Genomic DNA, 25,748 nt, shown 5'->3' on the forward strand with positions numbered 1-25,748 from the left:
TGTAATCTTGCTCTGCTCTGCTTCAGCCTATAACGCAGCACCAGGGGAGGTTTAGATTGAATATTAGAAAAAATTTCTTCACCAAAAAGGTTGTCAAGCGCTGGAACAGGCTGTCAGGGAGGTGGTGGAGTCGCCATCCCTGGGGGTGTTTAGAAGATGTGTAGATGTGGGCTTAGGGACGTGGTTTAGTGGTGGGCTTGACGGTGCTGGGTTAACAGTTGAACTCTGTCTTAAAGGTCTTTCCCAACCTAAATGATTCTATGATTCTATAATATGAAGGGAATTAAGTACAGGTAGAATGATAATATGTAGTACGGATACAAAACAGAGGTAGGCAGCCAAAATCATACAGCCAGAAAGTAAATGAAGGAGGAATTTCTCTCTCCTTGTGGTTTAGTAAATGTTTGTCACATGCTGTGTGTGGAATGGTGAGTACTGCTTCACGGCTGCTGGGGGAAATGGAGTTTAGATGTTTAGGCAGTGACTTATGTCAGCCACGACCAACAGAGTCGTAAGTGTACTTCAAGCTATCTTTCCAAATACCGTGAATAAGCACTGAAAGGTTAAGAAGTTTAATGGTTACGTATTAACTCTTTAGGATCCTGCAGTGAGCTTTTCTTGCAAACAAGCTTTGATCAGAGTGCTGAGACCAAGGAACAAGCGGAGACATGTCACCTTGCCATCATCCCCTCGGAGCAATACTCCTATGGGTATGCTAGAGGCATTCGTCTTTGCCTTTAAATGAGCATGACCTACTTTATTTGTCAGAAAAGACAAGAAAATAAAGTAGCCTTATAAATTGGGTCTAAAAAGGACTAAAGCCAGTCTTTCTCCTCTCTTCTGCTCGCTCTTGCCCCCTGAAACCTTTTTTTCCCTCGTCTTTTCCTTTTTTAAAAAGAAATAGTCACCTCTTCTTTGATCTGATTATTTTATCTAGGGGGTAGTAATCCAACCTGTCTTAGTATTTCCACAGATATTTTCAAGTCCTTATAAATCAGTCATAAAGATGTGTGCAGATCGAAATTAGGCTATCCAGTCTCCATCCAAGAGACACTTTTTGAGCATTGATGTGAATTGTAGTTGTCATGGAATCTATTCATGAGGGGGGATAGCTTAAGTGTTTTTTTCCCAGCCTTAATTGCTTAGTTCCTGGTGATGTGAGGAAGGAGTGCATCTGTGAATTAATCCTTTGTCACTTAGGAGATAAGGATGATGATGATGACGATGATGCAGAAGACAAGCTGCAGAGTTCTGGGATAGCAAATGGTGAGCATATCCGACAAGAAAGCCAAGAGCAAAGCGAAGTTGATCATGGGGACTTTGAGATGGTGGTAAGTCCAGAGTGCTTCTCTTTGGAGCCTTTTAATTATGTTAGGTACTTGAGTTTTATTTAGTTACAATGAATCAGTTTGTGTGCTCCATTAGCTAGAGATGGTTTGGTGAAAACTCTAAACTGTGTTTCCTTTCTGTAGTCTGAATCTATGGTTCTGGAGACTTCTGAAAATGTGAATAATGGGAACCCTTCTCCCCTGGAGGCTCTTCTGGCTGGAGCAGAGGGATTCCCTCCTATGCTGGATATTCCTCCAGATGCAGATGATGAAACGATGGTGGAATTGGCTATTGCCCTGAGCCTGCAGCAAGATCAGCAAGGTAAGATGTAGGCATTATTGGCAGTCGGAAAGGTAAATAGAAAATGAGGAAACTGGGAGAGAAACAAAACAGAAGCTGTTGATGTCACCTCCAGCAAAGCGAAGATAATAGAACTGCAGAATGTACAGGGAAGGCTGGAGTTAACATTATTCTCTCATAGAAGGATACTCATAACTTGTTTTCATCTTGCAGGGAGCAGCAGTAGTGCACTTGGACTTCAGAGCTTAGGACTGTCTGGCCAAGCACCCAGCTCTTCTTCTCTTGACGCTGGAACGCTCTCAGATACAACAGCATCAGGTAACTGTTCACTGCGAGGAATCAAGCTTTTTTGATTTTGACCTAAATAATGACTTAAAATCTGTTTGTGAGTAAGGTTTTGAAGAACCGATTATTACTATTTGCTTCATGTATTTTCGATAGCATTGTTATGGCCTCTTTCTGCTTTGATGGGCTTTCATTGTAGGCTTCTGAGGAAGTTATTTCCTCTCCTTAAAATAAACCATATACTGTATTTATTTTGCATTTATAGACAACCAGACATTTGTTTTTCAAGTAACTTGCATGATTGTCTGTTTGATGAGAAGGTTTCCTTCTCAGGGTGTCTCCCCTCCACTGCTTTTTAGCACGCTTAAATGTATCAATGGACACTTCCAAGTTCCCTCTTGATTTGTAGTTGAAAATGGACACAAAACCCAAAGATAAATATTTGTAGCTTTTCTTTCGTAGCATGTGCGTCTTTTGAAGTTATATCAAGGCAGTGTTTTTACTTGTAACAGCTCTCTTTATTCTCTTAGCTCCAGCGTCTGATGATGAAGGCAGCACAGCTGCAACAGATGGCTCAACTCTTCGGACTTCACCTGCAGACCATGGTGGCAGTGTAGGCTCCGAGAGCGGCGGCAGCGCAGTGGACTCTGTGGCTGGTGAGCACAGCGGTAAGTCTTGTGCACCGGTGTCTGTACATCTGTGTTCTATGTCACAGGGCTTTACCAGAGTGAGAGGGGGTGGGTAATCCCAGGCAAAGATAAAATCTCTGCTCAAATGGATGATGCCATGCATCATTTTATGGTTACTGCCAAAGTGGCATACAGACTGAATATTTGCTAATTTTTTGTAGTTCTCTAGAAGTGTGGAATCTGACGTAGCTTTTGCTGTCCTGTAATAACAGAATACAGTAGCCTAGAGCGAGACTGCAAGAATTCACTGTATTGCTGGATAAGTTTGGATGGGGTCAGATTAATTTCTCTCTTGGGTTTTTTTTTTTGTTGTTTTATTTTTTTTTGATTAGGACTCGTACCTAGCTATAATAATCACAGACTTACATAAAAAAATTACATCTGTGCTGCCCATCCATACCTCTTCTGACTCAGTTTAAATTACTGCTGTGGAACCAGTTCAATTTTAGCCACAAAGATGAGGCTGACGAACAAAAGAATGCTAGGGGTGCTAAGCTACGTCTGTAGAAATGACTCTCTTCTAGCTTTATGAAGATAACCAAAATCACGGTCTCCTTAGAACTGTAATTCCGAAGTCTAGTTCAGCTGTGTCTATTGCTATGAAGCAGGCAAGATGCATGTTCAATTGTGCTGATGTTGTCTTTCCTGGTTTTTTATTTTTCTTTTTCAGTGTCTGGCCGTAGTAGTGCCTATGGAGACACGGCAGCTGAGGGCCACCCTGCTGGGCCAGGCAGTGTCAGCTCAAGCACAGGCGCGATCAGCACTACCACAGGCCAGCAAGAGGGAGATGGTTCCGAAGGGGAAGGGGAGGCAGAGGGAGATGTCCACACCAGTAACAGGCAAGGGGCTTTGTTTTCCTCTTCAGGAATAGCACACCTGACCTACAGTGTCATTGTTCATAGAGGAGTGGACTACAGGTGCTGAAATTCATGGGGTGTGATTTGTTACTCTGTTGGATAGTAAAAACCAGAAGCGAGAAACATGGAATAGAGCAAACTGCTATTGCAAAATGCCTCCCTCTGTGCATTCACCATGTAATGTGTCACACATACCAAACGTGTCCCACAGACTGCTGCCTGGACGAAGCAATGAAAAAATCCTGCATGAGTCTAGTAAACCGAGGAATCACTAAAAGGCAGCTTGTGGACTTGTGAAATTCAGTGTTAGGAAAAAAAGTATGTGCAGGAGTGCTGAGCACTTTGGAAAGATCTGCTGTTTTTCATTCTGTGGGGACAGATGCTCAGTCATTTTTTCAGCGCAGTTCAGAACGGATCTGTAGTATCTGTTTCTAGACAGCGGAATTCGGCAGGTGGTTGTGCTAGGCAGTGTAGTTCCTAAGTGAGTAACTATGTCCACTGTCAGAGTTGCTCTGAATCTTTGATAACTTCACTCTGAAGTCTGAGGGAGTGCACTCCTGTCTGCAGATCTGAAAACCTTAGGATTTCCTCATGCTCTGAACTTCTCTGGCAAATTGCACAAATTGTTGGTGATCCTGCTGGGTCTGGTATTTCTTGGGATCTGTCTGATCCTGTGGCTTCTGACTTCCCAGGCTGCACATGGTCCGACTGATGTTGCTGGAGAGGCTGCTGCAAAACTTACCTCAGCTGAGGAATGTTGGAGGAGTCCGGGCTATTCCTTATATGCAGGTAGGTGAGGAGGGTCAGGACTTAAGCCTTAATCAAACAGTTAATCACTAGTACTACTACTGCTGTGTTTCTGTTTGCATGTGCTTTTCCCTTTCTCTTTCCTGCCCATTCACAGTGTGAGTCCATCTCTAAAGTGTTGTGTGTTGCACAGCATTCCTTACCCTACAGCATTCCTTGCCCAGGGGTCTTTGCTAGACTTGAACCTTTCTTGGTATTTGGGAGGGTCTTTTGGGTTTATACTCAATGTTCGTATTAAGGTGTGATGGCACAGGCAGAATTTGGGAAAGAATGTAGATTAATCAAGATAAAATCTGCAATGTTTTGTGAAAGATCATCTGTATTTATCTTGAAAACATGGAGCCTGCCTTCTATTAATTCTCTGACTTGTATTCCCAGGTTATTCTGATGCTCACGACAGACCTGGATGGAGATGATGAGAAAGACAAGGGAGCTTTAGATAACCTTCTGTCCCAACTGATTGCAGAACTGTGCATGGACAAAAAGGTAAGCTGTACTATGTGCACACACTCTTGATTTGCTCCTTCTTGACAGGGTTTCTTTCCAGGGGGGATTGGATGCATGGAAGTCACAGAAACACATTGCTGTATGGATGTGTTCAGGCAGTTTATTTCTCTTGGCTCGCTTCAAATAAGGTAGAAAATGACATGAGTCTCACTCGCACTGTTTCCTGGTTCCGGCATCCACAACTGAGCATGACAATTTGTTTCGCTTGAATTAAACTCTTAAAACAGACATGATCAGTAATGCATAATTGACATATATAGTTTTTCATTTGCGTAATACTGTTCTCTGGCATCCAGGCCACTGTCTGCCCTTATATTGAGGAATTTGTGCTGCTTTTTCAGTATTACTGCTTGAGCTGAAATTAGCAATGCTTCATGAGGATCAGAGCACTGAAATTTAGATGCTTAGGACATTGTGCTCAGCTCTGGAAGTAAGCAAGCAAACTCTCTCCTTGCAGGATGTGTCTAAGAAAAACGAACGCTCTCCTGTGAATGAAGTGCACTTGGTGGTAATGAGGCTGCTTAGTGTGTTCATGTCCAGAACTAAGTCAGGATCCAAGTCTTCCATTTGTGAGGTACATTCTTCAAATTGCTTTGTCAAGGGGTTGATGTGCTTGGGTGGCTTTTGTTCATCAAAGGTGGTCTAAAAGCTGCTAACTGAAATAGCTGATCTAAATCTGAAAAAGTTAAAAGTGCTTTGGAAAAATTTATGAGGAATCTGTAATGTTATTTGACTCTTGTGAAAAAAGATCTTTGCCGAAACTCAGAATGAAGGAAACAGACATGTGAAGACAACTGGATTCACTTGTTTTGTGCACAGTTTCTGACTGAGCTAAGGGCAGCACATTACTGATGTTATTTAAAACTGTCTAGCAGGTTTTTGCCTTGCATCTCTACTGGTGCTGAAGGGGTTAAAGAGGATTTGTAATGTGATTATTGGAAAGCAATATGCTGCTGTGTCAACGTAAAAGTCGCTAAGAGGATTCCTTAGATATTTGTTGCTAAAAGGTACAGTAATAAGGCATAAAAAGCAGTATGTGTGGTGGGAAGGAGATTAATAAAAAAGCATAGAGGTTAAAAAATTTAGTCTGAACTGCATCAAATTTTAATGAGCTTATGAGCTGTGGGGTTTGTTTGGATTTACAGGGCTGCTTTAATAGTTTTATTTACAGTAGCTTTTTCTCCAGCCTTTGTTATTCACTTGAGCTTCCCACAGAAATCAAAGCTCATCGTCTTGCAGAATGCAGGTGGAGCAATACCTGGGTGGAGCAGAGCCTCTGAGCAGCATCTGCAACAGGGACTCTTTCTCTACCAGAATTCACGCCCAGCTGGCCAAATCCCAGATAAACAAATAGAAATCCCAACTTTGGAAAAAAAAAATAAAAAAAAGGGGTGGGGGTGGGGAGCCGGGGAAGGGGAGGAAAAAAAGCCCTAGTCGTCTAATCCATAGCAGAGTGGCCTCTGGCACATGTGTCGAGGGGAGATTAGACTTAAGAGGAGATTTTATTTGTTTTCCTTTACTAAGCATTTGTTCAAAAGAGTCTCTGTAAATATTTGAGTTGCTTTTCATAAACACAAAAAACCAAAAACCCCAACCTCAAACAAACCCCAAACTTAAAAGCTGCCTGTAAAGTTTCACAAAAACCTGCTCTCTTATCCGTACTGTCAGCAACTGCTGTCTGATTCTCACCGCTTCCCCTGCTCTTCCAACACAGTGGTTCTCAGTCAGGTGCTTTACTAATCCATCTCCTCTTTGTTTTCAGTCTTCCTCCCTCATCTCTAGTGCCACTGCCGCTGCGTTGTTGAGCTCTGGCGCTGTTGACTACTGTCTGCATGTGCTGAAGTCTTTGCTGGAGTACTGGAAAAGCCAGCAGAATGATGAGGAGCCTGTAGCCACCAGCCAGCTCCTGAAACCTCACACTACTTCTTCTCCACCTGATATGAGCCCCTTTTTCCTCCGCCAGTATGTGAAGGTGAGTCCCACCCTATGCTGTTAGCTTTACATGACCTGTGTTAAAAGGCTGCTGCACAGAAGCAAGTAAAAGCATCCTTGCAGAACTGGTTTTCCCTTAGCAGTGCAAGTAAAATCCATTGCCTTAGTGCGTAGTTACAACTGGGATTGCTCCGAGTTCTCTCAGAGCAGCCTAGCTTGCTGTATCCATCGACGCACCCCTAAAGCAGGCTGTGGAGCTGCTGTCACCGTTTCTGGTTGAAGTGTTAATCTTTCCGAAGGGAAGCTACTCCATCGCGTGACTCCTTTTGCTTGGCAGACAGAATTTCTGAACCACCACTACTTAGTGTGTGGCAAGGAAGCCGAGCAGTTGATGGGGATTTCCACACTAAATCCTAGACTTGTTCAACCACCACGGTGCCTTTCTGCTAAGATGCTGCTGGGGAGGGGGTGCTTTGACACAAATACAGGTGCAGTGAAAAAAGCCTGGTTAAACGTAAGAATTCTCCTAAGTTGAAAGCTCGTATGTTAAAATGCCTTTTTACTACGGACTAGCTTACTGCATCCTAATAGTTGCCATCTAGTTAAAGTCCTTGTGCAGGTTTGTTGGCTTGTTTTTATTTAAATCAGCTGGGAACGTTTCTTCTGGCTGCAAAGATCCAGAAAAGTTCTGGGTTTAGAAAATCAATAAATGCACCCTGTAGCTTGTCATGACACCACCCTGGGAGGGTTCGGTGCCAGAGCCTGATTGATCGCTCTTGCTTTCAGGGTCATGCTGCAGATGTTTTTGAGGCCTACACTCAGCTCCTGACAGAGATGGTACTGCGGCTGCCCTATCAGATCAAGAAGATTGCAGACACAAACTCCCGCATCCCACCTCCCATCTTTGATCACTCCTGGTTCTACTTTTTGTCTGAGGTAAGTGAGAACGTGATACACCTACAGATTTTAATGACAAAATTGCAGTAATGCTGCCTTTCATGGGAGAGGTGAGCTTTTGCAGAACTGATCTCAGATCCATCTCTGATTTTTAATCCCCCTTGAAAGCAGGTGAACTGTTGGCTTTGTTTTATTCCTGTTGAACAGGAATCTATAGGAAAGGATACATGAAAAATATATTGCTATTATTTCGTGTAACTCAACTTTTGCTGCCAGAAAACTCGAATAGAAAACCTTCGTGTAACATTGTGCTCGGCTGTTGGTGTTTAACTTAGTCATTAAAAAAGAAATCAGTAAGGTATTTGGAGTGTATCTTTTCAGTTCCTTTGGTGTTGTATAGCTTCTTACTTGAGATAACAAATTATCTTACATTTGCACAAGTATGTGGTAGGATTTCTTAATTAGGCTTGCTAGCTTTGTATTTGAGGTCATAGATGACAAAAATTGGTTTTCAGCAGCGGTTTGACAATTGCACGGCTCAGGATGATGCAGTGTTGTTCAGTGTTTCTTCTGCCTGTGACTTACTTTTATAGAGTGACTTTACCTTAAAGCTGACAGATTCACAAATGCATCACCTGTATCTTTTCTTTGTGTAAAAAAACACCATATTTTTGTTGGCGCAGAGGTTGCAAACTGGTGAGTTTGCAGTGCTGATGTTGTAGGCTTTTCTTTGTCTAGTACCTGATGATCCAGCAGACTCCATTCGTGCGCCGCCAAGTCCGCAAGCTTTTGCTCTTTATCTGTGGATCGAAGGATAAATACCGCCAGCTCAGAGACCTTCACACGCTGGACTCTCATGTTCGTGGAATCAAAAAGCTTCTAGAAGAGCAAGGCATTTTCCTTCGTGCCAGTGTGGTCACAGCAAGTTCAGGCTCTGCTCTGCAGTATGATACATTGATCAGCTTGGTAAGGAAAACTGTGCCACTGCACTAGGAAAAAGTGTACGTTGCATTTATGTAAGATGTCAGTAACAGAAATACTGACATGGTGATGATTAATCCTGTCCCATTGTGCTTTTCAGATGGAACATTTAAAGGCTTGTGCAGAGATCGCCACACAGCGAACAGTAAACTGGCAGAAATTCTGCATTAAAGATGACTGTGAGTTCTTTCTCCGAGAGTATTTGAGGGAGCAGAGGGGATGCAGTATGCATTTTGGTTTCAATCAAAACTTCTCAGCTGGGGAAGCTCAGCAGGGAAGAAGTGGGGGACACACAGCTGAGAGTTTTGAGTAGGATTGAACTGTTTCCAGTACTAAATATCACAGTGCTGTAATTGCATCTGTTCCATAGCTAAGAAACACAATATGTTGTAATGGATAACTTACAAGAACAGGAATAGGAGATCTGTGTTCTCTTGCTTGTGCTGCCGTTGTTCCAGTGTGTAATTTGGAATGAAACACTTTATCTTGGTCTACCCAAATGTTGTGCTTCTGTAGTGCAGGACAGGAAGGTTCTATGAGTTTGTGGGATGGTCCTTGTCATGTTTAAAGGGGTTTTTTGTTTTCAGCTGGGTTTTTTTGGCTTGCTTTCTTTTTTTCTTTTTTTCTTTTTTTTTTTTTTTTAATTCAGGCTTCAAAGATTTTCTTTTTTTCTCTGCAGCGGTTCTCTATTTCCTCCTTCAAGTCAGTTTCCTGGTTGATGAAGGAGTGTCGCCAGTTCTCCTGCAGCTGCTGTCTTGTGCTCTGTGTGGCAGTAAAGTGCTATCTGTGTCTTCATCCTCTGGATCATCAAGCACCTCTTCCACCTCTGCTCCTGCAGCATCAGGCTCTGGGCAGACAGCAACACAGAGCAAATCCTCCACTAAAAAGAGCAAGAAAGAAGAAAAGGAAAAGGAGCGAGAGGGTGAGCTGCAGCTGTGCCCGTTTCTGTGGGTGATTTTAGGGATGAAGTCCGCTCCTCTCTGCCTTTCTTGTTCTGTTTAGAGAGAACTGCTTGCTTCTTACTGTGATAAATAGCACTGTTGTGAGAGGGTCACGGTTTGTGGCAAGGGCACTTGCAGACTACAGCAACAATTGGGGGAGAAGAGTAGGTTTACCATATACAGATTGGAGAGGGGTGAAGATAAATCAGTATGCCGTAAGAGTTGGGGCTGAAATTAAATGCTGAGTACGTCACAACCCCACTGTGAATATTTATTAACCATAGTGGGCTTTAAGTTGTCTAATGGAAGTTACCTATTCTAACGACGAAGTAGCTTCCACCTACTTGCCTGTCCTGGGTTGTGGGAGGTTGAAATGCTCATGGGGACTAAAACAAGTACTGGAGATGCACACCCAGTCAGCGCTCCTCTTCAATGATTATGTTCAGACTTGTTTCCTCTGTCTGACTTGTAAGCTGTGCTGGAGCCAGGGCTGCTGCTTAATGGATATCCAAAGTCCTGGGAAAGTAATTAAGCTTTCCTATAAAAGTCATGGGCATAAATTCTCTCTTGGCATAAATTCTTCAAGGCACTGTTTTGGCTTTCTCTATCAGATGATTCTCTGTGAGTCTTTTCACTGCCCTGTGGATTTATCCTTGACTTTTAATCAGAATGTGTAGCACATTTCTCACATACTTACTGGCAAGTTTTCCAGCGGTGGTCTTCCATGTTAGTCAGGAGTGCTAGGTTATATTTTTGGGAAAAGAAAGAAACATTAAACTTGCTTGTTGCCTGAAACGCAGTCGTTTGTCCCCAATATCCTCGCTCTGAGATGTATAAAATAGGCAGCTGTTCTGTCTGTGAGATATTCCATTCATCTGCTTTCTTAAGCCTTTCTTGTGCCACCCGCTGTCCCCTAGGTGAGAGCTCAGGCAGTCAGGAAGATCAGCTGTGTACGGCTCTGGTGAACCAGCTGAACAAGTTTGCTGATAAGGAGACCCTCATTCAATTCCTGCGTTGCTTCTTGCTGGAGTCCAACTCGTCCTCTGTGAGATGGCAGGCCCACTGCCTTGCGCTCCACATCTACAGGTGAGCTGGGAGGGAGCCTCTGACCCGGCTCTTCTTAGCCAGCCTCAGCTTGGTTATGGAGAGCTCTTGGTGTACGAGTTAATATTTGAGCCTCTGTCCTGAAGAGCGCTGAAGCTTGCAGGTGATTGCATCCCCTTGCATTGCTCACGCTATTTTGCAGTTACTGGGGCTGGAGGTAGTTGTTGTGACTTACTACTTGAGTTGTCATCTGCAAGAAGCGTTTTATTTCTGCCTGCAGAATCTGGCTCCTGACATCTGTGTGTGAGCAAGTGAATTTCTTCGGCAGGTGCAGACTCATGTAGTTAAAAAGTTGGGAGTTAGGTAGGGCAAGGTACACTTCAGCGTGCTGAACCTCCTTCAGAACTCTGTTTGGTTGTTGCAAGGCAGCTGCTTTCGTTTCAGAGAGTGCTAGAAAACAGCTGGTGGCAAGAAGTGCTGAGATTTAACTCTGTGAACTCTGATGTTGAACACCACACAAAGCAAAATAATACTTTCAAGTTCAGTGAACTGTAGCATGTATTTTACTTTTGAATAAGATTGTGTGCCGTGCAGTCTATATGGCTAATTTTACAAGCCTAATTGATATGTAATTCGTTCAACAGGAACTCTAACAAGTCTCAGCAGGAATTGCTGTTGGATCTCATGTGGTCAATCTGGCCAGAACTTCCAGCTTATGGAAGAAAGGCTGCCCAGTTTGTAGATCTCCTGGGATACTTCTCTCTGAAAACACAGCAGACAGAGAAAAAGGTACAGTGTCATTCTACAAAGGAGGTACAACATCCCAGGTCCTGCTGCTTCCCTTGAATTATGTTAGGGCTTGTGGATGATACAGCTGGGACAGACATTCTGTCATGACAGGTTCTGGTGGAAATTTTTTTTTGTACCCAAAATCCGAATGTTAAGAAAGACGGGGTCCTTAAAAAATTGGGGAGTGTGGATTTTTCATTGTATTGTTTTGGGGGGGTTGGTGGTGGTTGTTTTTTTGAGAGGGAGGGTGTTGTTTGGGTTATTTTATTTAGAAGAAACCTTTCCAATAGGAAGCCCTTGTGGGAAAATACATTTATATGCTAGCTCTAATTTATAGACTTTTGATATTTCAGTTCCTAGAGATCTTCTGTAATCAGGTGATTTGAACCAAGGAGGTGGTAGGATTTCTTAGGGGAGCAGTGCACTTGGGAACAAATGATTTAGATGCACTGATGCTTGCATGCATATGTTTAAAGAGCTGGGAAAGCCTTACAAATCTTGGCAGCCAGTTGTAGTGATTCGCTGACAAATAACACTGTTATTGTGGTAAGGGTCTAATTTTAGGATCTATTACATTCTTGGGTAATGATTTAACCACTTAAATTCCTGTGGGTATAGTGCGTGCATCTTCTGGGGGACCTGGAACACCACAAGATGGGAAATCTTTATGTCTTTATAGCAATAAAAAATAACGTTGAGAAGGCAGTATTTTCCTAATTGTATTTCAGTTGAAGGAATACTCCCAAAAGGCCGTGGAGATCCTCCGGACTCAAAACCACATTCTTACCAACCACCCTAACTCAAACATTTACAAGTGAGTTCCTTTTGACTTTGATCCATTTCACTAAAGAGCTATTTAGCTGTGATCCACAGGGATACACGCAATCCTTTCAATAAAATTGTGGTGGAGGAAGGACCCCTACTGAGATTGCCTGCTTGCTGCAGCTGGTCTTGGGAGAATAGCAGATTCCTTTCTGCCATCTGAAAAATGTGACATTCTATGTGCAGTAGTTTGGCTTTAGCTGTTTTGATTTAATTTTTGGTAAATGTTACAAAATATTTAACCAGTTGGGGAATATAGACTTGCAGAATTCAGTGGTTTGTTCTGAGTCATACCTCAGCGGTTAATGATTATAATAAAATGCTGCCTAGTGAAAAACAGTAATTTTCAGCGTGCTTCTAACACTTCTGTTGCTACATCTGGGACTGGGGACTGCAAGTAAACTAAAACTGTTGTGTTTAAAACACAGCGAATGCCAAATTACATATGTTGGTATTCTTCCCCTCGTTGCAGCACACTGTCTGGGCTGGTGGAATTTGATGGCTATTACCTGGAGAGCGATCCTTGCCTTGTCTGCAACAATCCAGAGGTGCCCTTCTGTGTAAGTAACTGCTGTTCTTAAACCCTTTGCGATTACAGGGATCCCAACCGTTTACAGCAGCGTGATTTCCTGTGTTTCTGAGGTTTTGGGGATGTAATCATACAGGGAGTGTGTCCTTGGTGTTGTCTCCTCAGTACATCAAGCTTTCCTCCATCAAAGTGGACACGCGGTACACTACCACCCAGCAGGTGGTGAAACTAATCGGCAGCCACACCATCAGCAAAGTGACAGTGAAGATAGGAGACCTGAAACGAACCAAAATGGTCCGAACCATCAACATCTATTACAACAACAGGACTGTGCAAGCCATAGTCGAGCTGAAAAACAAGTACGTTCCCTTTGTCCATAATTTTTTGCGTGCAAGTCTCTGAATTTCACATTGTGTTTTCTGTTGAGGTGCCTGGCTTCTTGCTTTGGCTTGTTCCTTCTTAGACTATTACTCATCGCTGTGAGCCCACATTGGGTTGGCTTGTTCTGAACCTCCTACAAGAAATTGTTGAAGAAAAGATCCAGCTTTCACCTAGAGCTTGACATACGCCTGTAAAATTTGTGTGTGCAAACTTTGTAGAGGCTCAGTTTTAAGCACTTAATTGTCTGGAAACTGGTAGTAATACCAAGAGCACCTCCTGGAGAGTTTGACTCAGAAAGGGATTAGGACCTTGCAGCATGTCCAGAAATGCAGAAAGCGTTAACATCACTTGCTTGAAGCCATCTAGTAGAATTAAAATCAGAGGTTGGATGGCCTAACTCGGCTGCTGCTTGCTTTACCTATGAAAAATGCCTCCTTTTCAATACGTTGCTCAGTCTGGAGCCAGTTCTGCTTATATGCTTTCCCTTCTTACTTCTTGAGATGTTCTCACCAGAATCAGATCTCTTTGGCTTAGGGATTAATCTGTGCCTGCCGCTTATTGCTTATTTGAAGTCCTAATCCTCTGTGACATCACAAGTGGCTGCTGTGGAGAGGATTATGATGTCACAAAGAGAGGATTCTGACTTCAGGTGGAGAATAAGCAGTGGGAGCAGATGAGATCTTTAGAAATAAATATCCTGTTTTCATGCAAATGTCCCTACTAATAAAAAAATGGAGGTGAAAATCCCTAGAAAATGTCTGTAGAATTAAAGTTTTTCCATGAGGCATCAACAGCTCTTTAATCCCAAACAGTATCTCTCTATGAAGAGGATAAAGGCTTAAAATGTATTTCTGGCTACATATCATGTCAATACAGAAGCTAAGGAAATGAATCCTAGAACTGCTCTCCATTCATCCCATTTAAAGTAGATTTGGAGCCGAGACGGTTGCGTTTGGCTTCTCTTCGTACGTGGGCAGGGAGGGTACTTCCCCACTGAAAAAATCCCTTCTGTTTTCTTCCCTTTTCCCAGGCCGGCTCGTTGGCACAAAGCTAAAAAAGTCCAGCTGACCCCAGGCCAGACAGAGGTGAAGATTGACTTGCCGCTGCCCATTGTGGCTTCGAACTTGATGATTGAATTTGCAGATTTCTATGAGAATTACCAGGCTTCCACGGAGACCCTGCAGTGCCCCCGCTGCAGCGCATCCGTCCCGGCCAACCCGGGGGTGTGTGGGAACTGCGGTGAAAACGTGTACCAGTGCCACAAGTGCAGGTAGGTCATCCTCGTTCCTTCCCACGGAGCCAGCGCCAGGGGTTTTCGGAGCCCTTGTGCCGTTGCCCGTGTTGGCTGTTCAACCAAATACCCTGCTATTTAAAGACATGATTCCGGTTAATACAACTGCACAATCAAATTAGTGGAGAAGTATAAAACAGGCTTACAGGGATTTAATGTTAATAGGGGCTAACAAAGGAAACCTGATATGACAATACTGAAAAAACACAGAAGTTTCGGATCAAGCACTCTAGAAGTTTTAAAAAAAGAAAATTCCCGGGAGGAGGTTATTTTTGGCCTGCCCGGTTCCAAGGGCGTGCGGCTGGAGTTCGCTTACACGATTGCAGGGGGGTTTCCCGCAGGATCTCTGACGTAGCCTCTGGATGGACAGTGCTCACTTGTCTATTCAGAGCTTTTGTTCAGCTCTCCTCATTCAGAGCAGGGCTCAGGGCGTAATTTACTGTGCGCTATTCAAGCTTTCACTACAGTATTATAAATCCTTCTCTTTGGTGAGTTTTGTCCCCTTATCTGATATCTCTTCTCCCCTTATTGTCCCACAGTCCTCTCTAATCCTCACGGGAGTCAAGGTGTTGAGCAGAGTCTTTCCGTAGATCAGGTGATTACTGGTATATTGAAAGGTTTCCACATCCCTTCTTAAATTATGGGAGCTATAAATCAGTTCGTGTCATGCGACCCTAGCCTGCAGCAGGATAATAAGTATGCTGTAGCTAGTCCCACTGCAACTGGGTAAAGAGTGAAAGCTATTGAAAGCCTAGACCTTACAAAACAAAGTGGTTTCCTTTTATCTGTGTTCTTGTAAAGGGCACAGTGCCCTAGTCTGATGTTCTACTGGGAATTACTGTAGTTAAAGTAGAATTGTTAGGAACAAATTCACATCTGTTTCTGCTTTTCCCAGCCAGAATGTGGTACCGCTTCTGTCAGGAATTTTTATTTTTTTTTTTTGCCTGATTTGTAGGTTTTCATTCTCGTGCACCTCATGTATTTTCACTTGTGGCTTCCCCAGGGCAGTTTGGTAGGTTAGACATTTTAAGGACCATCCTTCTCTGTTACCTGCGTCCCCTCACAGCTTACCTTCCTTGCCTCAGTTACCTCCATAAAGCTCAGCTGCATTCTTGGACCTTTCTGGCTTGCCTTTCAGATCCATCAATTATGACGAGAAAGATCCCTTCCTTTGCAATGCCTGTGGGTTCTGTAAATACGCTCGCTTTGACTTCATGTTGTACGCCAAGCCTTGCTGTGCAGTGGATCCCATAGAAAATGAAGAGGATCGAAAGAAGGTGAGACTAATAGCAGATCCATTAATGAAATACTGTATCCCTTGGCCAGGTCAACAGTGTAGGGACATCAGAGGTCCATCCCTCTTGGGAGTAACACAAAAACCAGTGCTCCTTCAAGGCTTTGCACTGACTAATGCGTTCCTTATTTTCTGTCTTGCTCCACCAAATAAGTAATTCTTCAAAAGACATAATTCAGTGCTTTGCTTATAAACTAGCTATCTAGCACTGCACCTCTTTGTCTTGCTGTACAAGGGGGTGAATTTGGACTGTATATTTTACCATCCCACCTGAGGAGCCCTGCTAATGAATGAAGAACCCACTGCAATATGTGGCCTGTCCCAAAGGGTAAGCGTGTTGAGCTGCAGCATCAGCAGCGTGGTGCTCATGGCAGAAGCAGGGTGCAGGACCGCCATTTGTTTCTTTTTTTTGCCAGAGAAAGGCAAAAGAGACAGAAGATGTGGAAATCGGTGGTTGTAGTCCTGTAGAATTAAAAATTATGTCTGAACATAAAATAAGTTTCCTTTCCTTTTTAATTCTTAGGCAGTAACAAATATCAACACTCTGCTGGACAAGGCTGACAGAGTGTATCACCAGCTAATGGGACACCGACCGCAGCTGGAAAACCTTCTGTGTAAAGTGAATGAGGCAGCTCCTGAAAAGCCACAGGTAACAGGGGACAGATGGATTGTGCACAGAACTCCAGGCTGGTGAGCCACTGGCCTTTATACTGACAAGAGCAACTACAGGTCCTTGCCTCGGCTGCTGTTCTGCCGTAGTTATCTTTGTGTGTAACCTCCGTGTTGATTCCCTTTTGTTTTTCCCTCTGTTCCAGGATGAATCTAGCGGTAGTGGAGGGATAAGTTCTACCTCAGCTAGTGTGAATAGATACATACTCCAGTTAGCCCAGGAATATTGTGGTGACTGCAAGAACTCTTTTGATGAACTTTCCAAAATCATCCAGGTATGAGGTGCTTCCATTTGAATTTGGGTCAAGTGTTTTCTTCTGTCACCAGATGCAGTGTGTATCAGAAACAGAAAGTAAGATGTGCCGTTCTGTGTTTAATGATATCGTTAATGATAGGTGACCAGCTGCATATTTTCAGGGAAATAACAAAACAATCATTTCTAAAAGTTATCGGCACTGTTAGTGCTATGGGATTTGTCACATTTCCAGTGTTACATTGGGGGTGATGTAGACAACAAGCCTTTAAACAGGGCAGGTAACTGGGAGTTAGGCTGACATTTCTACTGGGTTTCCCAAGTCTGCCGTTGATGGAAGGATTTCAGGTTTTGAGACAGTTGATTAACAGTGTTTCTCCACAAAATACACAGTAATGACAATAGCCTGTGAATGGGTTTAGCAGTTATGTGCTGCCTCACAATTCCATGCCTTTCATTTCTCCTTTTCTCCGTTTCCAGAAAGTGTTTGCCTCTCGAAAGGAACTCCTGGAATATGACCTCCAACAGAGAGAGGCAGCAACAAAGTCCTCACGAACCACTGTCCAACCCACGTTTACTGCCAGCCAGTATCGTGCCTTGTCTGTTCTAGGCTGTGGCCACACATCATCAACTAAATGCTACGGCTGTGCCTCAGCCGTCACCGAACACTGCATAACGTTGCTCCGGGCTTTGGCGACTAACTCTGCCATCAGGCATATCCTTGTGTCCCAGGGCCTTATCCGAGAGCTGTTTGACTACAACTTGCGCCGGGGCGCAGCCACTATGCGGGAGGAGGTCCGTCAGCTCATGTGCCTTCTGACCAGGTTAGATGGGGTTTGGTGTTGGCAGCCCTCTGACCTGCAGTGAACTCTGGAAAGCTGCGTGCTTGTAAATGCACCATCAGGAAGGAGTAGCTTTATAGGGAAGATACCATCAGCAAACCGTAGACTACAACTGCTTGTATATTTGTTGTCAACTAAGCTGAAATCCCGGGAGCTTTTGGTATTTAGTGCAAGCATAGCATAACAGTATTCTCTTTTTCCTTCTGGAATTAGGGACAATCCAGAGGCCACACAGCAAATGAATGATTTAATCATCGGGAAGGTTTCTGCAGCGCTGAAGGGACACTGGGCAAATCCAGACTTGGTGAGAGACTCCAGTGTTTTCCTGTTTGTTTTCTCTGTCCCTCTGCAACTGCCGCTGTATTCTTATCATGGCATCTTCTCTCTTCTCGTGGTCTATTTGTAATGCAGAAGTTTGTGTCTTGATAGGAGTTAAGATAAATGTCACAGTAAAGCACAAAATGATGTGATTAGGTATATGCCTCAGTTTCCTCAGGCAGTTCTGCCTGTCTTGGCTGTTGCTTGCAGCTCTCTCAAACAGGTTGCCAGTCATCCCAAATGGGCATGGGATTGAATTTACTTAGATCAATGAGTTCTGAACCTGTGCATTTTAAATATCAGAAAGCAAAAAGAACTGCTGCGTCACCAAGACTTCTTAAGCCTTTGAACACGTGTCTGTGTTACAGGCTAGCAGTCTCCAGTATGAAATGCTGCTGCTAACAGATTCCATCTCGAAGGAGGACAGTTGCTGGGAGCTCCGACTACGTTGTGGTGAGTTCAGATGACTAGTGCGAAAGCTTTGTTTTAAACTGCTATGCCCAGGTCCATGCACTATAGGAAGACTTTTAAGGAAGGGAACTGATGCTGACTCAGTTTGTGATTTGGGTTGAAGTGGAATTGGCACCAGCTAGCTTTGTCCTGGGGTAGTGCTTGTCTTGAGACAGGAGTGCTGAGAAAGAGAGAGATGGAGGCTTAAAGGGAAGGATGGCAAAACTCCCTTTCTGTAATAAAAAATTGTTTTCCATCCATGGCTGCGTGAGAATGTGATAGTTTTGCTTGAGGATATGAGGTCGTGCCTAACTAATTGCTTTTAATGTGCCGTTTAGAGCTGTGGAGGTGTGCTCTCTGCAGATCTTACAGTGGAATGAAAATTTATGTCTGTGTTTCAGCTCTCAGCCTCTTTCTGATGGCAGTGAACATTAAAACTCCAGTGGTTGTTGAAAACATCACCCTCATGTGCCTGCGCATTCTTCAAAAGCTGATCAAGCCACCTGCTCCAACCAGCAAGAAAAACAAGGTACTGCCTTAGATGCTGAGCAAAGCACCTGGAAATTTGCTGATTAAAGTCTGGCACAGTGATCTCGGTGATTAATAACTTTGTGAGGAAGCCAGGGCTTGGTTTTCCTGGTCCCTGTTGCTAGGGAAGCACAAGTCCTGTGACTCTCGTCTTTGCAAATTACAGGTTAACTGCTTTCTGTTTTTTACTGTTCTTTCGTGGCTTTGACCACTACTGTTCATAACTGGGCTTTGTTTTTTTCCCCACTCACATTGGAGGCCTGGGGAAAGAGCTGCTTCACAGCTACAGCTTGGTTATTTTGGGCAGGCTTTTGGTGCTTTCAACAGCTTTGTAGAATCAGGGACCTAAATGTGGTAGAATCAAGTACTTTTGACTCAGATTTTTAAATACAGTGCTACAATTCTGATAAAAGTGGTATTGATTTGGCTGCTCCTTGATTGTAATTTAGGATTTGCAAGGGAGAAAGTACGTTTCTGCTTTGATCTAGCTATCGGATAATCACAGATGGATGGCAAAGATGAGTTTGTTGATATTTCAGTAGTAACTGGAATAAGGCATCTCTCTTAGTTCATCGTTAACAGCAGCTGCATACCCTGCTGTTGTCCAGGAGCTGCATTTGCCTATTCATGGCACAGATGCAACCCTTCATTCTCCTACAGGACGTACTCTTAAGGGAACAGGCTGTGGCTTTCTGAAGACTCATAGAGCTTTTTTGCTTATTAGGATGTGCCTGTGGATGCTCTCACCACTGTGAAGCCTTACAGCAACGAAATCCATGCACAAGCTCAGCTGTGGCTCAAGAGGGACCCCAAAGCATCGTATGAAGCTTGGAAAAAGTGCCTCCCTGCCAGAGGTAGTCCTGTGCTTTTAACTCTGTGCAATTTTGTAAAGGAATGTGTATGTCTCTCCAGGTTTAATAAGGAATGTACTTCTGCAGAGTTGTGTTGGCTTCTGTCCTGTGACATCTGATACCGTCTTCACACTTAGCTTCACACTTAGACCTTCGAGGTTGTAGCACTGACTTTCCTAAGCTGTGTTGCTCAGACTCTAAGCAGAAAATGCACTGTGCCTGAAGTTAATCAGAGGAATGTAAAAAATGAAACTTGCTGCTTATTTCAAGTAATACCAGCCAACTTGAAGGGCTGATGGAATTCCCTGAGAGGCTGTGGGTTTTGTGTCTGGCTTGGAATTGAACATAGCTCCACGCAGAGGTGAAAATGGCAGCAGAAAGAAATGAGAAGCTACTCAGCTTCACAACTGCAGTTTAGAGAGTTCCAGTATGAAGAAGAAAATATAATGGCAGTTTGCAGTTAACGGCTGCTGACAATTCTCTTGAGCTGTGTTCAATATTGCAGGTGTAGATGCCAACGGGAAATCTCCCAGCAAAGCTGAACTTCACCAGCTCTACTTGTCGGAAAAATATGTCTGGAAATGGAAACAGTTCATGAGTCGCTGTGGGAAGAGAACTTGCCCTTTGGATCTCAAGCTAGGGCACAACAATTGGCTGCGACAGGTAAACATGGGTGAAAACTCCAGTGGGATGCACTGGGCAGAGTTAACAGTCAGGGATTATTGGTAGCAGACACTTTGCAGACAATACAGGCAGTGATGTTTCGGGAGACTGTAATTCACTGCATCTAATTCTGTGTCAGTTTTGCAGCTTTGTTCCCTTAAAAATACTACTTCTAAACATTTGTCCAGTAGTCTACATGTTCTTAAAATTCTGAACCTTTATTTGCCACGGTGCTCCTACCTATCTACTTAGCTGCATTTTGATTATTGAATTTTCATAGGTCCTGGGCAAAAGTTTTTCTTCTTGTTTATGTGGATTAGTATGTTGCCTACACGGTGCATTGTTTAAACATTTTGATGGTGAACAAAGTAGGCATTCTCACAGAATCAAGTGTTTGGAAGAACAAGAGAACGCTGCCACCAGGTCACCAAACTGTCGAAATGTATGCTGTGCCTTTTTGTAAGCTACCACTAGTTTTATCTGTGGACGTCAAATGATACCGTCTTTTCATGCCCTTCCCTTAGGTGCTGTTTACTCCTGCCACTCAAGCGGCCAGGCAGGCTGCGTGTACTATTGTGGAAGCCCTGGCTACCATCCCCAGCCGCAAACAGCAGGTCCTTGATCTCCTGACAAGGTATTTCTGTGTTGCCACACTTGACAGCTCCAGGATTATTTTTCTTTAATTCCCATGAGAATCTCTCCCTTCTTCCAACTTCTCTCACACCTCTCCCTTGTATACCTCTGGTTCACAGGTCTTTTAAAACTTAATTAGCTGGGATGGTGTAGATTTAGGGATACCTGGTTTTTTTTTTTTTGCTGCCTGGCCATAAGCTGTTGCTGTTGCATACTTTTTCCAGAAGCAGATGGTGTTCAGCTGTGTGGATGACATTTCCCCTGCCTCTTAGACAGCAAAATAATAGCGTGAACTCTCTTCTAGTTCCTGTGACATAACTTGCCCCAATTGACACTAGTTGCAAAGTTGGGGAACTCCTTTTTGGGACAAAATACCACTTTAGCCATTGAGTGATGACTATCAGTTGTGCTGTTAGCTGGGAGGACAACAGGGAGGATAGATTTCTGGAGGCTTTTTCTTTCTTGCCATGGTGTCCTTAAGCTGTGAATGCCTCTTGTTACTGCGAAGCGGTTGTCAGTTTGTGTTTCTCTTTACTAGCTACCTGGATGAGCTGAGCATCGCTGGTGAGTGTGCCGCCGAGTACCTGGCGCTGTATCAGAAACTCATCAAACCGGCCCACTGGAAGGTCTACCTGGCAGCCCGGGGGGTTCTGCCCTATATTGGCAGCCTCATCACAAAGGTATGGACTTGCATGGAGGAATTAGGTAGCAACAGAAAGCCTGTCCCTGACCTGTCAGTTTGGCTTTTTTGCTTCGAAATCTTCATCTCTTCGTTCGGTGCCCTGTTGCTGACACTCGCCAGGTTGATTAAGGTCACACTCTGGCGCTGTCATCTCTGAACTGGAAGAGCTACAGCGGTTTTAGCCCCAGCTGTAGCATTCCCCAGTGCAAACTGCCTGGTACACGTTAATTAACTGCTCTGGGGGCAGCTAATGCTAAAGGCTATAAATATTGCCACGCTGCCTTGGCACCAAGGCCCAAGTTGAAAGCTGTGTTAGCTGCCAGACTGGACTCCGAAAGCCCTTAATGACAAGGGAGGATTAGGTGTGCTACCATCCCTTGAGTGTGAATTACAGCCTGGTGAAGAAGACTCACATTTAAGTTGCAGTCTTCAGAGTGTTAGGTCTTAGGAGTTTTCTGTGGTGATCCCTGGTGCCCTCCAGAGAGGCAGATGACACCCTCCTGGAGTCCATTGTGGAGGGCCACTAGAGCAAAGCAGTGGTAATAGGTAGGTAGAGGGAGAAAACGAGGAGGATGTTTGGGGTAGTTTTTCTCTCCTCTCTTCCTTCCCTCCCCACTGCTGCGTTGCAGCTCTGGTTTCTCTGTGGCTGGCTCTGTGTCTTTGCTGTATTCCTTTGCACCCTGTGTTAGACCCTCCCCAGCTGGTCAATATTGCAGTTTCTTGTCCTTATAGCCTTATTAATTATTTTCAGGAAATAGCTCGTTTACTTGCCTTGGAGGAAGCAACGCTCAGCACTGATTTGCAGCAGGGATATGCCTTGAAGAGTCTCACAGGTATTTAGCAGCATCAATGCAAGTCCTGTAGTAGGATTAGAGATGGGGTGGTTGTTGTTCCAGAACAGCATGTAGCAGAATTTGAGAGATGTTCAGTGTTTTGCAATTTTCAGCATTGGATTTTTGCCATCAATTTATCACTTAACCCTTAAATGGATTTTTCCATGTTTTTTTGTGATCAGTTTGAATTTTTAGTTACTTGAACTGTGGTAATGTATCATGAGCAAACTTCATCATATTACTTTTCTTCTCCATTTCCTAATTACATTCATTGTACAGTATAATTTGTGGGACCATTGTAAACACTGCTGATTCCTACCTGTTGTTTCCTACCTATTTACTCTATGGCAGCTCTTCTTTTTTTGAACCTTCTAGGGCATGCTTTTTTCCAAAACTTGTTGGAAATGGAAATACGTCATTAACTAGGTCATTCTCTTTTGTATCCTCTTCCGTGTTCTTCAAAAATTAATGGCCTAATTCATAAAGCCTGGCTTCTGGCAAGAAAAAGCATGTTGATAAATATGTCATGGGAAAGAATCGAAGTGTGTGTTTGATGTTTTTTTTTTTTTTTTTTTTTTTTTTTTACTTTATTATAGGAATGACCAATTTGATAATGAGGTAACTGATAAGTCATGTACCACGCTTGCCTGTCACATCATCAGAGCTAGCTTAAAATGGGAAAGAATCGAAGTGTGTGTTTGATTTTTTTTTTATTTTTTTTTTTACTTTATTATAGGAATGACCAATTTGATAATGAGGTAACTGATAAGTCATGTACCACGCTTGCCTGTCACATCATCAGAGCTAGCTTAACTATTCGAAGGAGAGCAGTCACCTGCTTTTGTAATATCTTACAGTAGAAAAATGTCCAAAAGTGCAGAATTTGATATCAGGCACTTAGAAAGGTCGTTATGCTCTTTCCGCATTCCCTCACCACGGTCCCGTGTGGTATAATTTACAGAGCAGCTCTCTCGGGCCAGGGTTTTTGCCTCCAACCATTCAGTTCATAAAAGCGAGCGTTAAACCACAGACTGACAACCGGAGTTGTAACAAACCATTTCGTCGTGCTGCTTTTATGATAGCGTGGCCTCTTTGCTCGCCACATGAAACTCAGAGCTAACAAACCGGACTCTCCCATCCAGTTCCTGAATATCTCATTGCTTTATAGGTCTCCTCTCTTCCTTCGTGGAGGTGGAGTCCATCAAACGACACTTCAAAAGCCGCCTGGTGGGTACAGTCCTGAATGGTTACCTGTGTTTGAGGAAGTTGGTGGTACAAAGAACGAAGCTGATTGATGAAACCCAGGACATGCTGCTGGAGATGCTGGAGGATATGACAACAGGTAAAACAGCCTTGGTTCTGTAAAATTCAGAGTTTGGGTCAGTCGAGATGAAAAAGCAGATTGTTACAGCCACACAAAGACCTTCTTTCTAAAAGACTACTGCAGTGAGGGTTTTTTTATGGCTTAGACCTTCCCATATTTCCTTTTGGCACACAAAAGGTAAATAACATTCCTGAAGTCGTTTCTTATTTTCCAGGAATTTAAACCTCCTCCTTTTCATGGGATTGTTTTACTGCAGCCCAGCCACGCAAAGGGATTTCCTAGTAAACGTACCAATAAATAGCCTTTCATCTTTTAAGTGGTGGATATGCAAAAGAAGAAGGCACTCTTCTTTTTGTGCTTCTTGCAGGAAGATTTATTGTGTATGCTGAGTTAAAATGGAACCTGTAAAAATTGACTCCTGTCTCTTTTTTAATACTTCTGGTTTTTGGCAGGCACAGAATCTGAAACCAAAGCATTTATGGCAGTGTGTATAGAGACTGCAAAACGTTATAGCCTTGACGACTACAGGACTCCAGTCTTCATCTTTGAGAGGCTATGTAGTATTATCTATCCTGTAAGTACAGAGATGGCTGTAGCATTGCTTATAAAGTTAGATTTCTGAAACAGATGTAGTTGCTTGCATTTTGGAACAAAACCCAGTAGTGTCTACAATAATGATTTAATATGAGCAAGTGTAGAACTGCAGTAGTATCACACTTTGGGGTTTTATTATTTAAATTCCCTGCTGTGGCATGCTCTGTGCAAAAGAGCAGAACCAGTAGTGTTGTTTCATGCTGAGGAATTTGCTTACGAAATGATACTAGACATCCTCTGAATGCCACTTGTGGCAATATACGGCCAGATGCAGCAGTGACGAAAGGACTGAAGGTTTAGGGACGTCCTGTCACTTGCTACCATAAAAATGCAGGAATGGGAGCGTGGTTAGGGGAAAACTGAATCGTTTTGTCTGCTGCTGTCCTTTAGGAGGAGAATGAAGTGACAGAGTTCTTTGTAACTCTGGAGAAAGATCCCCAGCAGGAAGACTTCTTACAGGGCAGAATGCCAGGAAATCCCTACAGCAGTAATGAGCCTGGCATTGGGCCGCTCATGAGGGACATCAAGAACAAAATCTGTCAGGACTGTGACCTGGTAGCTCTGCTGGAGGATGACAGTGGGATGGAGGTGAGAATGGACAAGTGTGGATTTCTTGCACAGCTGTGTGGGGATGCCATTTCTAGGCGGCAGATGATTGCTGGATTGGTGATGCAATGGGAGCTTGTTCTTGACGTTTTATTTTCTTACTTTCAGCTTTTGGTGAATAATAAGATAATCAGTTTGGATCTACCTGTGGCTGAGGTCTACAAGAAGGTGTGGTGTCCCACCAATGAGGTACGTGTTACCTTTGTATTTGTTAGTCAGCACAAAGCACTCCTGTCCTTGATACTAACAAAAACATGGGGGAGCGGGAAATCACACGAGTCAGGATTTCTTTTCTGACGTATATTCTTGGGTATAACTGGTCAGCACCTTTTTGTGCTCTAGAATAGACTGTTAGTCAATTCTGCCACACAAGTGATTTAAAAACACATAATGCTGACCCAGGTGAGTGTGTTGAACTTATATGTGTAGCTTATCAGATACATGAACTGTCTTCTTGGGTGACAAACTTTCTTCCATTCCTCCAGGGAAATAGCTGAACTTTGTGTCACCGCCTTTCAAAGCGCGTTTCACACTCCATCTGCATGTGACAGTTTAATGTGTGTGTACAGGCAGGGACACCAGATTGCTCCATCAGTCTGTGCTTCGGAGATGAACCCAGGTTATTTACTCAGGGAGCATCCAACATTTCTCCCTGTTACTTTGCACTTCTGCTTTTGTGCTTTTCACGTAGGGATCTCAAGAACTTGACCGATTTCATCCTCCCAGTTTGCTCTTAGTAGTGTGCATTGCCAGTGTTTCAGATGAAGAAACAGATGCAACAGTGTTAAGGAACTAGTTCCTCATGTCACAGTGAGTTTGTTCCAGAG

At 43.5% G+C, this 25,748-nt stretch overlaps 1 protein-coding gene across 5 annotated transcripts in view; it reads left to right on the top strand.

Moving 5' to 3' along the window:
- The window catches only part of UBR4 (ubiquitin protein ligase E3 component n-recognin 4), a 79,433-nt gene that overhangs the window by 36,673 nt on the left and 17,012 nt on the right, over positions 1-25,748 (top strand). For 2 of the 5 annotated variants that reach the window (XM_040587198.1, XM_040587201.1), the window contains 36 exons: positions 599-710; positions 1,201-1,331; positions 1,473-1,650; positions 1,843-1,947; positions 2,427-2,582; positions 3,274-3,442; positions 4,153-4,249; positions 4,646-4,753; positions 5,232-5,348; positions 6,537-6,746; positions 7,493-7,642; positions 8,342-8,569; positions 8,685-8,763; positions 9,264-9,506; positions 10,443-10,611; positions 11,214-11,358; positions 12,087-12,172; positions 12,653-12,740; positions 12,875-13,068; positions 14,121-14,360; positions 15,520-15,658; positions 16,199-16,324; positions 16,491-16,619; positions 17,078-17,421; positions 17,653-17,743; positions 18,126-18,210; positions 18,609-18,736; positions 19,460-19,589; positions 20,092-20,249; positions 20,774-20,883; positions 21,421-21,562; positions 22,316-22,397; positions 23,566-23,739; positions 24,174-24,295; positions 24,706-24,903; positions 25,030-25,110. In XM_040587198.1, coding sequence (XP_040443132.1) covers positions 599-710; positions 1,201-1,331; positions 1,473-1,650; positions 1,843-1,947; positions 2,427-2,582; positions 3,274-3,442; positions 4,153-4,249; positions 4,646-4,753; positions 5,232-5,348; positions 6,537-6,746; positions 7,493-7,642; positions 8,342-8,569; positions 8,685-8,763; positions 9,264-9,506; positions 10,443-10,611; positions 11,214-11,358; positions 12,087-12,172; positions 12,653-12,740; positions 12,875-13,068; positions 14,121-14,360; positions 15,520-15,658; positions 16,199-16,324; positions 16,491-16,619; positions 17,078-17,421; positions 17,653-17,743; positions 18,126-18,210; positions 18,609-18,736; positions 19,460-19,589; positions 20,092-20,249; positions 20,774-20,883; positions 21,421-21,562; positions 22,316-22,397; positions 23,566-23,739; positions 24,174-24,295; positions 24,706-24,903; positions 25,030-25,110 — 5,244 coding nt within the window. The remainder of the gene's footprint in view (positions 1-598; positions 711-1,200; positions 1,332-1,472; positions 1,651-1,842; positions 1,948-2,426; positions 2,583-3,273; positions 3,443-4,152; positions 4,250-4,645; positions 4,754-5,231; positions 5,349-6,536; positions 6,747-7,492; positions 7,643-8,341; positions 8,570-8,684; positions 8,764-9,263; positions 9,507-10,442; positions 10,612-11,213; positions 11,359-12,086; positions 12,173-12,652; positions 12,741-12,874; positions 13,069-14,120; positions 14,361-15,519; positions 15,659-16,198; positions 16,325-16,490; positions 16,620-17,077; positions 17,422-17,652; positions 17,744-18,125; positions 18,211-18,608; positions 18,737-19,459; positions 19,590-20,091; positions 20,250-20,773; positions 20,884-21,420; positions 21,563-22,315; positions 22,398-23,565; positions 23,740-24,173; positions 24,296-24,705; positions 24,904-25,029; positions 25,111-25,748) is intronic. The other 3 variants (XM_040587199.1, XM_040587202.1, XM_040587200.1) reach the window with 2 other exon arrangements.

Source organism: Falco naumanni, chromosome 3 (assembly GCF_017639655.2).
Source record: "Falco naumanni isolate bFalNau1 chromosome 3, bFalNau1.pat, whole genome shotgun sequence".
In the NCBI taxonomy this organism is placed as follows: domain Eukaryota; kingdom Metazoa; phylum Chordata; class Aves; order Falconiformes; family Falconidae; genus Falco; species Falco naumanni.